Raw genomic sequence first — 17,325 nt, 5'->3', positions numbered from 1 at the left:
AACATAAATTTCCATTTACTTAACTTTTTATGAAGAAAATAAATAAAAAATATTAGGGTCTGATTAGTAGGGGATTCAAAAACAGTTTTATCATTTTCAGATTTTAAAAAATGAAAACAGCAATGAAAACTTGATTGGCACACTTGTTTTAGAAAATAAAAAAAACCGTTTTTGAAAACTAAGTTAAAATCCTTCAGCAAAAGAGAAAACAACAAATTGTTGTTTTCTTTATTTTCAAATCATTTGATTTGAAAATAATTTTCTAAAATTATATTTTTGAATTAATTACCAATTAGCCCCTTAATGTTTTCAGTATAATCTTACTATTTAAAAAAAAAAAAATTCTTGCTATTTTTCTTATAGTCTTGATTTTTTTACTTTTGTCATTTTTACAAGTCAATCTACTTTTTAAAATTTTTATCTATATAAATTTAGTAAAATAATTAATTATAAAATTATATAACATAATATAATTTAATTCTAATTTACAATATATTTGCTAAAAAAAATCATTGATCAAATAAAAATTACAACAAATAAATAAAAAAATATTTTCACTTCAATTATTATTATACAAATATATATATATATATATATTACATATTCAATTTTTAGATTTTCTACCAAAAAATTATTCAATTTTATAAAACTACAAAATAGTTAACGGACAATACATTCATCACATTTTCATAAACATATTTTCAGACACTAAATCTAGATTCTTTTTTCAGAATCATACTTTTTCAAAATACAATTTTTAAATCACTAATCAATTGTGTCCTAAAAAAATATAACTTTAATATAAAAAAAATCAAAGTTAATGACAATGCAATATTGTTATGAATTTAATTAATGCAATATTATTAAATTTTAATTTATCAATATAATTAAATTTTACTTTCAGCTAAACCAATCACATATTCAGTTTCTGTTATATTTTCAAATTTAATCTCAATCACAGATTCAGTTTTTTAAAACTCAAAAACAGTTTACTGACATTAAACCAATCACATTTTCAGAAACATGTTTTCAGTCACTAAATTCAGATTTTCATTTCAGAATCCCACTTTTCAAAAATACAGTTTTCTAATCGCGAACCAATCAGACCCTAAAGATCTGAAAAAATTGTATTTTTTTTGGATATTAAACCGTTAATTAAGTTTCTTCAAAATATTTCAAAATCATATAGTTATATTTTTTTTAACCAGTTAATCGTTTTTATAGAAATCAGCTACCAAGGTTATAAAAATTTGGATACTAATTTTGAAAATTTTATTATTAATTGTAAATATAGTAACTAATTTTATGAATTTTGTGGGCGAAATTTATTATAGGATGGGAGAATGTAATTCTAATAATAAATAGTATTTTTTTTCCGTAGAACCATGATCACTAACAGATCATGCTTTAAAATGATTTCAATATTAAAAAAAAAATTCGAACTATTAATGTTAGTGATTTATGGGTCTTCCATTACAATTTTATGGGTCGTCCATTACATTCCGCACAATTTTTCAGTATACATGCTGATATGGCATAACACAGACCAATAGGCTACATGTTGTGGCAATATATGGGTTGATGTGGTAATTGTATGAATTATTTGGCATTACAAGTCAATTTTAACATGCCAAATATCAGGCTTTTTGGAGGGAAATGAGAAGTCGATTTTGAGAGGTTTTCATATATCGACTTAATTAGTTTGGGGCAAATTTAGGGCATTCCGATTGAAACGAAGAAAGCAAGAGCTAACGAAAGAAAATCTGTAGTTGATGATAATGGAGAAGAATAACGCAAGAGTATCAAAAAGTAAAGGAGACCCAAAGGAATCCAGGGATGAGGAAGCCATTCTCGTCTACGGAGAGCATTTCGTCTTTGTTTTTTTTTTCTTTTTCTTTTTAATATTGTATCAGGTCAGTTAATTGGGTTTGAGAAGATGGAGAGGATTGATGGGTAGCTTAAACGAAAGAAGGAATCTTTAATAGCTTTATACCAGCACAAAGAGGTTATTTGGTCATTTTGTTCCAAATGGGTATGGTCAAAGAAATTTTATTGTGTCCTAGTGTAGTGTGGATCCTGGCCAAAGTGACTTTCTTGTAAATAGATAGTAGTTTATTGAATGAAAATGTGGACTCAATTTTTAGTTTTTTTGTTTTTTGTATTCTTAATTGGAATCATTTTTTTAATCAAAATTCATTACAACTTAGCTAATATTTATGGTACCAAAGATCTCAGTTTCAATAAAATAGAGAGAATCATAATTGATGTTTAATGTAACCACTAAAATATCATTCTTTGAACACAATTACATTTTTTTAATCAAAAAAATCAAAACAACAATTACATTTCATCACAATACCAAATACAAAACAAAAGAAAGAATCACAATAAAAATACAAAAACCTATTTTTGACATCCTCCATCAACATCAAAATTCTTCTAACTTGTTGATCTCTTTTTTCAACAATAATATGTTGTTGGAGAAAATTGACAATCTCCTCTACCATTTTAAACAACTCTCTATTATCACGATTATGTTTTTCACCACTAGGAGGGTCTATCCAATACATAAAGCCACAACCATTTCTATGTAGAAATAATAATAATAGATATTATAGGAAATTAAGCTTGTCAAAACAAATGAAACAATAAACCTTGCATCTTAGGTATAGGATCTTCTTCTCGGATTGTATGCAGTCCAAGCTATGTCTAGTACGGCCTCACAACGACAACGACAAAGAGGGGGACTCCTTTGAACTTCATACATTCTTTAACTAGAATATGGCATTTATGATGCTTGATGAAGACAAATGCAGATTTAAGAAATAAACCTAGGGTTTGAAGAGATGAAACCCGTGAAAAATAGGGTAGAGTGAAGAAAATAATGTTTTTTCTAATAAAAATATATATATACAAATAAATAAGTGGTTTTTTCGAAAATATACTTTTTTTTGTTGTTTTTTTTATACTTTTTTGCAGTACCTTATTTTTTTCAAAATATTATTTTCAAAGTTTTATATTTACAAAAATATGCTATCAATGAAACAACTAAAAAACAATAATATTGCAACAACTAAACATTAATCCACTGCATACTACACATATTTAAAAATAACTAAAAAAACAACAATTTGATAACAACTATAATCAACTCATTGCATACTAACGTGTTTTTTTTATGGCTACTTCCTGGAATGACGACTGGCTCTGCAACCCAACACGAATATTTCCAGCGTGTTTTGTCCTCGCTTGCACACTTCTTGGGAAAACTTCCAGGTCACCCATCATGAGACTACTCTAGGTCAAGCACGCTTAACTTTGGAGTTCTCAAGTGATGGGTTACCGAAAAGAAGATGCATCTTGTTGGCATAGGTAGTACTCATCAATCCATTTAAGACATCTTCAACTGTGTAGTCTCATATCTACACAGTCTTAGAATCATCACACTTGACCTTCCTCAAGCGGTGTGGGATTGCATAGCTTTTACCCGGTCTTTCCCCTTGCGAATCACGGGATTCTGACTGTCACACTCACATATATATATATATATATAAACTTAAAACAACTAAAAACCAATGTGAAAACAACCATACATAAATCTAAAACAACACAAAAATAACATGAAAAACAATTATACATAAATCTAAACAACTCAACATATATTAAATATGAACTAAAATTATAAGTATACTTAAAAAACTAAAATTAACTTAATAGCAAATATACTAAAAACTAAAACAAAAAACAAGTGTTGATAAACATATACCTAAGTAAATACATAAAACATATCTCACTTTATTTCTAATACGTTACCATGCATTAATATTAGTATCAAACCTCATCATCTTCATAACCTCCACCCGCCATTTACATACCCTCCAAAGTCATCGCCTTCCAACCCTTTGCCACCAACACACCATCACCTTCTCATGTTATATCTACCAAAGTCATCTAGCTCCCAATGTGCCAACTCCTTCCATTCGCCCATTGCCCATTGCCAAGCAAGACTCCACCAGCAAGATGCTAAAATCTTCTCCTTCTAACCTTTGGCAATGTCGTACCCTGACTCCCCAAGCTCCGTCACAGCTACACACCAACACTGCCAACTTTTGTGCCACCTTCACCTTCCTAGCATTAATCTTGGTTAGTGAAGTTGATGGAGAAAAAGTTGTCGTCATCGCACTGTGGAGGGTATCCCGACGTCGACCATTGTTCAAGGAAATTACCGAGAAACAAATCCAACGATTGGAATATATGACTTCGTTGTCACCGCCGCCGCCGGAGAAGACGAAACTATGGATGCTTTCACCTGCTGATAGGTGTCGTATACCACAACAAATTTAGCAATGATTTTTCTTTCAATACTTCCAATTATTTTAGTATAATAGAAAGCACAGGTCGAACCCACGAGGACTATCGTTCACTTTATTATTCAATAATTAACACTAAAACTTAAAAGGGGATTTTGATTTTGAACTCAAAATTAAATAACATAAACTAGAAAGCAAATAAAGATTGATATTACGATATTAAGAAACAGTTAAAGGTTAATCTCCACCCTCAACAATCATTCCTAATCACTAATAATAAATATTATTCCAATTTCTCAATTAAACTATTAATCCCGCAGATAACGCTGAAGCAGACAATTATCCCAATATCCCTATTATAAGTAATCAAGGCGAAGCACTCAATAATTAACTATTTTAGCTAAGCAATAAATCTATGAAGCATACAATCTATTTAACTTAGATAAAGCATTAAGTCCTATGGATACAAGTTAATCTAAGCAATAATTTATTAAACATATAATTCATTTAACCTAGGTTATATTTTTCATCACAATCAACAATTCTTTTGACATCACTATCAATTGCAATTTATCACATACAGTTAGAATCCTAAACTATTAGGTGAGTAGTAATTTTAAGATGACAATTGAATAATGTGAAACCTTAATTAGTTGGCCACCTAACAAGAAATCACAAAATTCATAACATTCAATTAGAAAAATAGAAACAATTTAGTATTGAGAGAAATTAAAGAATAATATTCATTATCAACAATCAAGAATTCATGTCTTGGGTTTTGAATTAACCTTTAACCTAAAAAGAACATACTCCATAATAGTAATCATAATCACAAACATAATTATAATTAAGATTAAAGAGATTAAGGGAAGAAAAGAAACTAGATTGATGAACAATAGTGTTGTAGTCTTCTCTCCAGCCCTTTCTGAATATTTTTCTCTCCTAAACCGTAATAAAAAACTTAATCTAAAATTAACCCTAATAATCTTTTATATTCTCAATTAAATTATAATTAAAAAGTAATTAAAAATATGAAAACGACGTCGCAGGTCGCGGCCTGGAAAATTCGCGCTGCGGCCTAAAACAAAATATGTGCAGAAATTGGTCACGCAGGCAGCGACCTGAAAAAACTAGGCAGTGGCCTGACTCACTAGGTAGCGCCTTGAAAAAACTAAGCAGCGGCCTGTCTGGAACAGAAAAATCTGAAACGTCAATTCCAATTAAAGTGTCGCGCCCTTTCTTCAATTCTTGACCTTAGATAGCTTGTACGTTGCCGCCACTTCAACGTTTCAATCCCGAAAGCCTGGAATACTACTAAAACTTCATTTTAACCACACTTGCCATCAAAATGTCAGATTTATTGTAGTGGACAAAATTCGTATACTTGAAAAATAATAGTCCAACAAGCAGTCAGTCAGCCCAATAAGCTATCTAACTAGCCAAGAAGGCCCAAAGCCCATGTAAAATAGGCTCGCATATACAAAGTACCATCCAATTACCCAAAACCATACCCGGACCCGAATTCGGATACACTCAGTCAGCCAGGGACCTTGAAACAGTCAAGGCTCCCATCACGTTCGCCAAGAATCTCGGAATAAAACCACTTGGAGCGAGTCAAACGAATGAGAAAGACGGAGGAGGACGGAACGAGAAGGAGGACAATAAATAAGACCATCAGAGGTTGAGAAAAGGCAAAAAAAATAATCACTGAACTTTCTTTACTCTCTAATTGAAACGAAGGCTACTCTATTTCTGAGCAATCCAGTCAAGCAAGACTAATTAGTCAGTCTGATTGGACCTGACCTAGTCGCTTGACTCCTCCGCCATCGCCACCGTCACTCTGACCATTTTACGACTCCTTCATCCATTATCATTTCGACTATTTATATCTTAATTTTATTACTTTCTATTAGCTCTCGTTACAACCCGACTGACTTGAGCGTCGGAGTCCCTTTGGCTGACACCCCACCGGTGCTCCCAATTGAACTCTCGTCTCTCTTCTTTTTGTTATTGACAGGTTGCTGGTGCCCATCTAATCAATTGTAGGAAATCACCTCTACAATTTGGCGCCCACCGTGGGGCCCTAGCAATCAAACGATCGACAAAGAGATCAAAACGTTCACTTAAGAGCCATGTCAGACGTGACTGAGACACCCGATCTGTCTGCTCAACTCGCTGCTCTTACTGCCCAGATGAATGAAGAACGCGAGAAAATGAGGAGGCTCGAAGCTGAGAATGCTGACCTGCTCGTACGAATGGAGGCCATGTCCTCTCAAGCCACCAAGGCTCAGCCATCCCGCTTCCGAGGCCCAGTCAGCCCTATGCAACCTCTGGGAGACCTCACTCCTATCTCTAACAGTGATGGACCGAATCAGACAGTTCCATCACCCTCGGTAAGGAATGATCAAACTCCACCCACCATGTCTAACATTCAAAATTATGTTGTCAATACAGGCGAACAGGTAACCATGACTGAACATGGACATTCATCTGCGCCCGGATCACAGCAGATTCTGGGAATCAGCCAGCCAGCCGGTGCAGCTGGACAGCAACAGATTCCAGGAGCCAGTCAGCCAGCCACTGGACCCGGACAGCAACAGATTCCAGGAGCCAGTCAGCCAGCCAGCCACTGGACCCGGACAGCAGCAGGTTCCAAGTGCTAGTCAGCCTACCATTGGAGCCAGCCAGATCATCATTGGAGCTGGTCAGAATATACCTGAGCAACAGGCAATCGGAGTTAATTACCCAGTCATGAGCGAGCCAATCCGCCAAGCAACCACAAGCTCATTTCCAATCTAAGATCCTGAGTTGGCTCGAAAGTTAGCTGAGATGGAGGCGCTCATTCAACGGATTCCTGGGATGCCGGCTCCGATTAAGAAGAGTGCAGCAAGCTGTTATGCGGACTCTCCATTCGTAGACGACATTGCACTAGTGGAAATGCCAAAGAAGTTCAACTTCCCAAATATGAAGATGTTTGACGGGACGTCTGACCCGGATGATCACATCGCACAGTATAGGCAGAGGATGTTCACCGTTGCCATCCCACGTGATATGAGGGAAGCATGCATGTGTAAGGGGTTTGGTTCTAGTCTGATTGGACCAGCCCTCCAGTGGTATACTAATTTACCTAATAATTCTATTTCTACTTTTGCACAATTGACTGACACTTTTGTTGAGCAGTTTGCTAGTAGCAGGAAACTTGAAAAGTCTGCAGAAGACCTCTACATCATAGTTCAACGACGGGGTGAGCCTTTACGAGAGTACGTAGGCCACTTCAACAAAGAAAAGGTTTCTATAACCCATTGTAATCAGGACACAGCCATCTCAGCCTTCCGCAAGGGACTCCGGTACGACTCAGACCTATACAAAGAACTTACCAAGTATCCTTGCAAGACGATGGAAGACGTTCTCGCCAAAGCCTGGGCACAGATCAAGTGGGAGGAGGATGAAGTTAACTATTATCACTCTTCTCCGAGGAAAGACACTCGAAGAGACTCGAGGGCAGGCAGACGGCAGAGTGATAGACGATCCGAGCCATACCCGTATCCCAACAGATCAGAGAACAGAAGGAGGGAGTACAACCGGTCGTCCGAGACACGTCTGCGAGATGGACCAAAGATACCAGAATACAATCTTTCAATTTCACCAGCTGAAGTCGTTGGCGTACTGAAAGGACTCGGAGACAAAGTGAAATGGCCGGAAAGGATGAGGACTCCGTCTGACCAGCGAGACAAAGCAAAATGGTGTGAATTCCACAATGACCACGGTCACCGAACGGATGAGTGCATTGCCTTAAAACTCGAAGTATCCAACCTGTTAAAGCGTGGTCACCTGACTGACTTACTTACAGACAAAGGCAAAAGAACATTCCAGCAGGAGGCAGACAGGTCAGTCGTCCGAAGAGAAGTAACCCCGCCGAAACCACCTACTCATGAACGGACGGTGAACGTAATAACTGGTGGCTCTGAGGTAAGCGGAGTCACCCATTCAGCAGCCAAAAGACATGCCAGGCAGACCAACTGGGTCAAAGGAGAGTCCGGCGAGAGAGAGAAGAATACCATCAACCTACCAGCTCAAACCATCAGTTTCTCAACAACAGAGTCAACCAAACTCCTCAACCCACATCATGATGCTCTTGTCATTGCACTTTACATTGCTAATTGTCTTACTAAACGTATACTTATTAATAATGGTAGTTCAGCTAACATTTTATTTTTAAGTGCTCTCAGGGAAATGGGGATAGATGAATCAAAGATTATAAAGAAGACTACAATCCTCATCGGTTTCAGTGGAGAACAAAAGAACACAATAGGAGAGATCGAGCTACCTGTCTATGCCGAAGGAGTCAATCTATGCACAAGATTCCTGGTAGTAGACTCTCCGTCTGCTTACAACGTGATACTAGGACGACCATGGATACATGAAATGGAGGCAGTCCCTTCAACATACCACCAAGTTCTAAGGTTCCCAACTAAGTGGGGAGTAAAAGAAATTAAAGGCCAACAGAAAGATTCGAGAGCGTGTTACCAGACTACCATGAAACCCAAACCCGCTCAGTTATAGCAATTACAGGAAGACAGACTGACTGACTCCCAGTTGAACCAACCAGACATGGAGGAGTTGGACGAAGTCCAGATACATCCGGAGTTTCCAGATCACAAAGTCCACATCGGATCACGATTGGATCCTGACATCAGAACTAAGCTCATTGACTTTTTATCTGCCCATTATGATTGTTTTGCTTGGTCCCATGTGGACATGACTGGAATTGACCCTGAAATAATTGTCCATAAATTGTAGGTTGATCCAGACTACCCACCAAGGAAGCAAAAAAGAAGAAAATTTGCCCCTGAAAGGAACAAAGCCATTAACGAAGAAGTTCAAAAGCTTATTGATAATGGGTTCGTGAGGGAGGTGCATTATCCCGACTGGTTGGCTAACGTAGTCATTGTGAAAAAAAAGAATGGCAAATGGCGAGTTTGCATTGACTTCACAGACCTCAACAAGGCGTGTCCAAAAGACTCGTTCCCATTACCGCACATAGACATGCTAGTAGACGCCACAGCCGGTCATGAACTCCTAAGCTTCATGGACGCATACTCAGGATACAACCAGATCCTGATGCATCCAGACGACCAGGAAAAGACAGCCTTCATGACCAACTTAGGCATATTCTGCTACAAGGTCATGCCATTCGGATTGAAGAACGCAGGAGCAACATATCAGAGACTAGTCAACAAGATGTTTGCCGGATTACTGGGGAAGACGATGGAAGTCTACATTGACGACATGCTCGTCAAATCCCTCATTGCAGAGGACCATATCAACCATTTAAAACAATCTTTTGACATTCTCAGGAAATATAATATGAAACTGAATCCAACTAAATGTTCTTTTGGTGTGACTGCAGGAAAGTTCCTTGGGTACCTAGTAACCCAAAGGGGAATCGAGGCAAACCCAGCACAGATAGAGTCAATCCGAAGGATTCCTTCCCCAACGTGCATAAAAGACGTAATGAAACTAACTGGACGCATTGCAGCACTCAGCCGATTCATCTCAAAGTCTTCAGAACGATGTCACCTCTTCTTCAACACGCTAAGGAAATCAAAAACCTTCGAGTGGACAGCTGAATGTGAAGAGGCACTGGGCCAGCTAAAACAGTACCTGACCAGCCCACCTCTCCTCTCAAAGCCAAAAGACAATGAGACATTATTCATCTATCTAGCAGTATCCGAGACGGCAGTTAGCGCAGTCCTAGTCCGGGAAGAGGAAGGCAAGCAGTCTCCAGTCTACTATGTAAGCAAAGCTTTGCTTAATGCAGAAACCCGATAGAGCCAGCTGGAGAAGCTTGCACTAGCACTCATCCACGCAGCAAGGAAGCTACGCCCATACTTCCAGTGCCATCCAATAACGGTCTTGACCACCTTCCCACTCAAAACAATCCTCCATAAACCAGAACTGTCAGGCAGACTGACCAAGTGGGCGGTAGAGCTCAGCGAGTACGAAGTAACATACAAGCCACGAACTTCCCTCAAATCTCAGGTATTAGCTGATTTCATTGCAGATTTTACACCTAACATGCATGTGCAGGCATAAAAAGAACTTTGTTGTCTGACCGAGGGACAATCAGTCGGAATCTGGAAGTTGCAAGTAGACGGCTCAAGTAACACCAGAGGAAGTGGACTCGGACTCGTCCTGACTTCACCCCAAGGTGACATAATCGAACAAGCAGTCCAATGCGGGTTCAAAGCTACCAACAATGAAGCTGAATACGAAGCAATGATAGCAGGACTCGGACTAGCCAAGGACATGGGAGTAAAAAAGATCGTGGTCTTCAGTGATTCTCAATTGGTAGTCAACCAAATGCAAGGTAGCTACCAGGCCCGGGATAACAAAATGACTGCCTACCTCAACAAGACTAAAGAGTTGCAGTCAGTCTTCGACGAGTTCACTATCAACCAAGTACCAAGAGGGGAGAACAGCCATGCAGATGCATTAGCAAACCTTGGATCCTCCATCCAGACAACCGACCCCAAGACAATACCTGTAGTATATCTCCAATGGCCAGCTGTCTGGAAAGATGAAGAAGAGCAAGTTAATGACATCTCCAACAACCGAACATGGATGACTTCAATAGTCGAGTACTTAGAACATGACATACTTCCCGAAGATAAGAACGAAGCACGTCGGGTCAAGGCTCAGTCAGCCCGCTTCACTATTATACAAGGTAAACTATATAAACGTTCATTCTCTGGTCCATATTTGAAATGCATTAACCCTGCAGAGGCCAAATACGTATTGGCTGAGTTGCATGAAGGAGAGTGCGGCAACCACTCTGGAGGACGAAGCTTGGCGCACCGTGCCCTAACACAAGGCTACTACTAGCCAACCATGCGAGCTGATGCCTCTGACTATGCCAGACGATGCGACAAATGCCAACGGTTCGCTCAGATATCCCACCAACCTCCGGAGCGTCTCATCTCAATCACGTCCCCTTGGCCATTCATGAAATGGGGGATGGATATAGTAGGCAAGCTTCCAACCGCACCAGGACAGAAAATGTACATGCTTGCAGTGACCGACTACTTCAGCAAGTGGATCGAAGCAGACTCATTCCACCAAGTCCGAGACAAAGAAGTAAAGGGATTCCTTTGGAAGAATGTGATCTGTAGGTACGGAGTACCAAAAGAAATTGTGACAGACAATGGTTCTCAATTCATCAGTTTCGACTTCCAAGACTTCTGCAAATTCTGGAACATCAAGCTCAGCTTCTCGACACCAAGGTATCCCCAAGCAAATGGACAGGCAGAGTCATCCAACAAGACCATCATGAACAACATCAAGAAGCGCCTCGAAAAAGCTAAGGGAAGATGGGCTGACGAGTTGCCAGGAGTCCTGTGGTCCTATCGAACCACAACCAGGACTGCGACAGGGGAGACACCATTCTCATTAGCTTACGGGATGGAGGCAGTCATCCCTACTGAGAGCGAAGTTCCGACAGCCAGATATGAGCTAACTACAGACGAAGAAAATTGGGAAAACATGTGCCATGAACTCGACACCATCGACGAAAGAAGGGACAAAGCACTCTTAAGAGTCTCGGCCTATCAACAGAGCATAGCCAGACATTACAACAAGAACATCCGCACTCGGACATTCAAAGTAGGAGATTGGGTTCTACGAAGAGTCTTCCAGAACACTAAGGAAGCTGGAGCAGGTAAGCTCGCCCCGACATGGGAAGGTCCCTACCTCATCACAAAGGTAGTCGGACATGGAGCATACAAGCTACAAACAAAGGAGGGACGCGATATCAACAACAGCTGGAATGCTATCCACTTGAGACTGTATCACTCTTAACTTAACCCAGTCTACTTTCATTTTCTTTCATCAGTAATCTCACAAGATCTTCATTCGAGCAACATACTGACACTTATAATGCAGGAAGTGTCAGAACTACATTTGGGCTTGATCCCTGCAAAGGGTATGTAGGCAGCTCCACGGAGCGCAGCCCCCTATCACAACCATTTTTTCTTTATATATATACTACGAACAGTTCAATAACAAATCTAAATATAAATTGACTAAGTCACTTTATACTTAGATTGGGGGAATAAGACACTAATACTCCATAAGTCATTCAGCCAATCAGCATTCGATACAATAACTTAAAAAACACTAACAGAAGCTACAACAAGCCATAATACAACAAAACTAGGTCAGTTATATCAGGATACAATACTACATAAGAAAAAGTTCATACAACAACTAGAAAAGGCCCGACAAACTCTATTATCCCACGACAATGAACACGAGTAGAAGAGGAATCAGTCATCCACAACCAGATCATTAGTAGTCATGATGCCAAAAGAAGTGGCTAACTCTTCGGCCCGGGTTATCTCTTCAGCCCTCATCTTCTCCAATTCCTCAAGATCAGCAATGTATTTGGGAACATCCCAGCTATCAGCCTTACCATCCCGAAACTCACTGGCCATTACGCCACGGCATTGGATCTCAGCCTCCAGCCCAATGACCAACATCCGATTCTCCAACGAAGCAACCTCGGCTTTCAAATCATCAACTTGACCAAGAGTCACTCTCAACTTCTCGACATCAGCTTCCTTGGATTCTAGTTGAGCCTTCAAATCAGCTATGAGTTGATCAGACTCCTTCTTGGAATCTTTCAGCCGACTAACTTCACCCCGAAGATCATTTCTCTGACTCCTTACTTCCTTTAAAGTTGCCATTAAGGACTTGATTTTCTTCTTCAGCCAAATGACCCCTTGCAAACCCTGACACATAAAAAAGAAAATGTAAGATAACAAGAGAAATCAGCTAGTCGGCACAAACAAAACTAAATGAAATATTCGTACCTGGAACAAATGAGAAACAGTGGTATCAATTGACCCATCCGTACCAACCTGCTCCATTCTGTGATCATCTTCGGGCCACAACAACTTATCAATCTCTCCTAAGTGAGGCCTAATCTCACTATAGGCCGCAGCATTGGAAGGGAACGAAAGGGCAACGGTGTCGCTAAATGGGTCGGAAGAATCATCCTGCACAGCCTTCTTCTTTTTTTTTCGTCTGACTCCGCGTCAAAACAGGGGGATCAGCCGGAGGCACGACAACCTCTCTATCAGCTTCTGAGCTCCCAACGGACGATTTCTTTGCTTGACGCAAACGTTCCAAGGCATTGGAACCGGTTAGAGGAAGTGCAAAGGGTCGGGACATAGCTACGTCTGCAAACAACCGCTCACTTGTCGTCAATTCAGTCAAAAAATTGGGAGTATATCCCAAGACTTCTAAACTTCTCTTGATAAACACAACACGAGGATTATCAGGACTCTGTAGAAGAGGAATACCTTCAGGGAGTTTTTCAACAGAGCGCCACAAAGAACTCTGACGGAGACTCGATTCAGACAACAAATCACTCCACTCACGCTCCGCCTCAGAAATAGCAAGAATACTCTTAAGTCGACCAGAAGACTCCCTCGAATCCCAAAGGTACTCAACTCAAAGCCTACCTGCAAAATGATAGAAGTATCAGCACACAAAATAAAATAAAAACAACAACAACAAGTATATGCAAGGAAACGGATTAGTAGGCAAGCATAAAAGACTCACATGCAGGAGACCATGAACAAGGTATCCTACTATCAGCAGGTAACCCCAACGAGACGAAAGGGACGAAGAAGTAACGGTCCTTCCACCTCTTATCTCCACTCTTCAAACTAATAATTAAAGGAGGGTCCTTCCCCCTAGTTGTTAACTGGTACCTACCTTTGTCATTAAGGTGTGCCTTCAAGTAGTAAGCTCTCAACAAGTCAGCCACCCCAAGTGTTATCTTGTGCCTTTCACAAAGGACTTCGAGAGACATCAAAATCCGCCATGAATTTGGCATTAGTTGTCCGGGTGAAATCTCGTGGTACTCACACAACTCAACGACTAATCGGGGGATAGGAAACCGAAGCCCTTCTTTGAAGGGAAGTTCATACAGACACACCCAACCAGGTAAGTGCCAGTCAGGCCGCTCCGCCTTAGCAGGAGCATGCAGACTGATGGTATCAGGGATCTCATAATGACGACGAAGATAGGTCAACTCACCTAAACTTATGGAAGACCTAGGATTAGAACTAAGCATACTACCAGAACCCGGCATACCACCATCAATAGGTTCGTTAGAATCTATTCCCCTTCCAGTAACATCACCTAAAGGACGACCCCCCAATTCTACTACTGTAATTCGGTTGCAATCAACCATCCCAGCAGAACTTTGAAAGAAAGAACAAAAATCTTCTTCACTAAACGAACAAGACAGTCGACAGACTGAATCAGCGTGACTATCACACCTACTTGTAGACATAATGAGCTGATCACCTAGAGCAAAACAACATCTAAGCCTTAAGGAACACAAAAAAGACATGAAGAATATTTAGCTTGATACACAATCAAGAAGCGCTGGACGACTCATCAATCAATCAGTCAGACGGACCAAACATAAAAAACATATGATTAAACGAGGCAAAACAGACTACTATATCAAATTAGATTACAAAGTATTCAGTTAGACAGCAGTCAGCCTATAAGTCTCTACTAATCAGTCAGACATACCACTCGGCTCAAGGAACAGAAACACATGAATTAGACATACGCCTAAACAACAGAAATTCATATGCCACCATTGCAATCAGATCAAACGCAAACAGAAAATCTACAGGATCAAACAAAAATAACAGTTGAATAAACTAACCTAGCACGAAGAACACGAAGAACACAAAGAACATGCATATGCATAAGGACATTGAAAGGAAAACAAATGAGAGAAAACTTACCTCTTGAGAATCTCTTTTACTCCACACCTTGCACCTCCTCTCCAAGCCTCCCTCAAATGAATGCAATGGTAAAAACAAACCACCCTTATATAGGCACACAAATCCACCCGATTAGTGCCAAGTGTCAACCATCAGGTGGCCCTACCAAAAAGGATTTAACTTCCTAAGGACACTTAAAGTCTCAGAGACAAATGAAAATTCACATTGAGCGCACTAGGCCCACTCGGCCATCTCCCCCGAACACACTACCTCCTCGGCAGACCACTCGGCCCAAACACACGAGTCACTCGGCCACCCCGGCGAAGCACTCGGCCCACCCGGAGGAGCACTCGGCCATGCCGACAAAGCACTCGGCCATGCCGACAAAGCACTCGGCCATGCCGACAAAGCACTCGGCCACCCCGGTAAAGCACTCGGAGGAGCACTCGGCCATGCCAACGAAACACTCGGCGAGACCCCTGTGAATAATTTCTGAAAAAAGGAAAATTGAGTCAATGCATATTCTGTAACTATTGGGAAAATGGATAAATTCTGATGGAATTAATTTCTTTTTTACTCTTTGATAAAAGAATGAATTCTATACCAAAGAGTGAGGGACATACTGTAGTGGACAAAATTCGTATACTTGAAAAATAATAGTCCAACAAGCAGTCAGTCAGCCCAATAAGCTATCTAACTAGCCAAGAAGGCCCAAAGCCCATGTAAAATAGGCTCGCATATACAAAGTGCCATCCAATTACCCAAAACCATACCCGGACCCGAATTCGGATACACTCAGTCAGCCAGGGACCTTGAAACAGTCAAGGCTCCCATCACGTTCGCCAAGAATCTCGGAATAAAACCACTTGGAGCGAGTCAAACGAATGAGAAAGACGGAGGAGGACGGAACGAGAAGGAGGACAATAAATAAGACCATCAGAGGTTGAGAAAAGGCAAAAAAAATAATCACTGAACTTTCTTTACTCTCTAATTGAAACGAAGGCTACTCTATTTCTGAGCAATCCAGTCAAGCAAGACTAATTAGTCAGTCTGATTGGACCTGACCTAGTCGCTTGACTCCTCCGCCATCGCCACCGTCACTCTGACCATTTTACGACTCCTTCATCCATTATCATTTCGACTATTTATATCTTAATTTTATTACTTTCTATTAGCTCTCGTTACAACCCGACTGACTTGAGCGTCGGAGTCCCTTTGGCTGACACCCCACTGGTGCTCCCAATTGAACTCTCGTCTCTCTTCTTTTTGTTATTGACAGGTTGCTGGTGTCCATCTAATCAATTGTAGGAAATCACCTCTACATTTATCATCATAAAATGCAATGTAGAAAATATGTTGTAGAATCACGAAACTAAGTTAAAACTATTAAAAATGCTATCATAACACCATCTAAGCATGGAAAAACTTATCAAATATTAATATAAAAAATGACATTATCAACTGCTTCGATGAAACTTCATAAAGCCCGAAGATAACGATGTCGTCATTGCCGCCGGAGAAGACGAAACCATGGATGCTTTCAGTTGCTTTGATGAAGCTTCATAAAGCCCGAAGATGCCAATGTCATCTAGTACATACCGTATAATTTAAAAAAAATAATTGGCACCGTAAAATTGTAAAATTTTCCTTGTGCCAGTATAAATGTTCTTTTTTTTATTAATGTAGTGTTTTGTGTAAAATTCTTAATAAATAATGTCTTTAATTATTATGGTCTGCTTAGGTGTATTTATTTTGCTTTCAATTTTTCAATAACCATACACATTATGTCACATCAGCGAGTAAACGACATGACTCGAGCCTAACATAATACTCATTTTAACTAATGATAAAAGTTTGGAGGAAATTTTTAACATAATAAATTATTCGAATGGTATAATCTGAATCGTTCATAGTTCGAGAGCAAAAATATTATTTATTCTAATTTTAATTATATATAATGGGAATTATTTGAATATTTTTTAGAAAAAGTGGGCCAAATTATAAGCTTTAAGTCTTTATATAAAGATTGTATTGTTAAAAAAATAGTAGGGGATTTCAACTTCTTTTCCTAAAACTTTTGAAATGGTCACATTCAAACTATGGGCACACACGGTTCAGGTATGTTGGATTTTGGAATTTCAAGTTCAAATTTGTCAAGTTCGGGCGTAGAAACATGCATATTGAAACTTGTCCAATTATATTAA

General features: G+C 39.5%; 2 protein-coding genes across 2 annotated transcripts; one reads left to right on the top strand and one right to left on the bottom strand.

Moving 5' to 3' along the window:
* Positions 1-7,139: 7,139 nt before the first annotated feature.
* On the top strand, positions 7,140-8,873 carry LOC133795242 (uncharacterized). Its single transcript, XM_062232696.1, has 2 exons — positions 7,140-7,370; positions 7,491-8,873. Exons 1-2 carry the CDS (start codon positions 7,140-7,142, stop codon positions 8,871-8,873), a joined length of 1,614 nt encoding a protein of 537 aa, XP_062088680.1.
* A 3,610-nt stretch (positions 8,874-12,483) lies between these two features.
* Positions 12,484-13,366, bottom strand: LOC133793659 (uncharacterized). Its single transcript, XM_062230960.1, has 2 exons — positions 13,181-13,366; positions 12,484-13,099 (listed from the first exon to the last, which is right to left on the bottom strand). Exons 1-2 carry the CDS (start codon positions 13,235-13,237, stop codon positions 12,635-12,637), a joined length of 522 nt encoding a protein of 173 aa, XP_062086944.1. The 5' UTR covers positions 13,238-13,366; the 3' UTR covers positions 12,484-12,634.
* Positions 13,367-17,325: the final 3,959 nt, after the last annotated feature.

This window comes from Humulus lupulus, chromosome 8 (genome assembly GCF_963169125.1).
Source record: "Humulus lupulus chromosome 8, drHumLupu1.1, whole genome shotgun sequence".
In the NCBI taxonomy this organism is placed as follows: Eukaryota; Viridiplantae; Streptophyta; class Magnoliopsida; order Rosales; family Cannabaceae; genus Humulus; species Humulus lupulus.
This window is presented reverse-complemented; position numbering and strand designations above follow the sequence as displayed.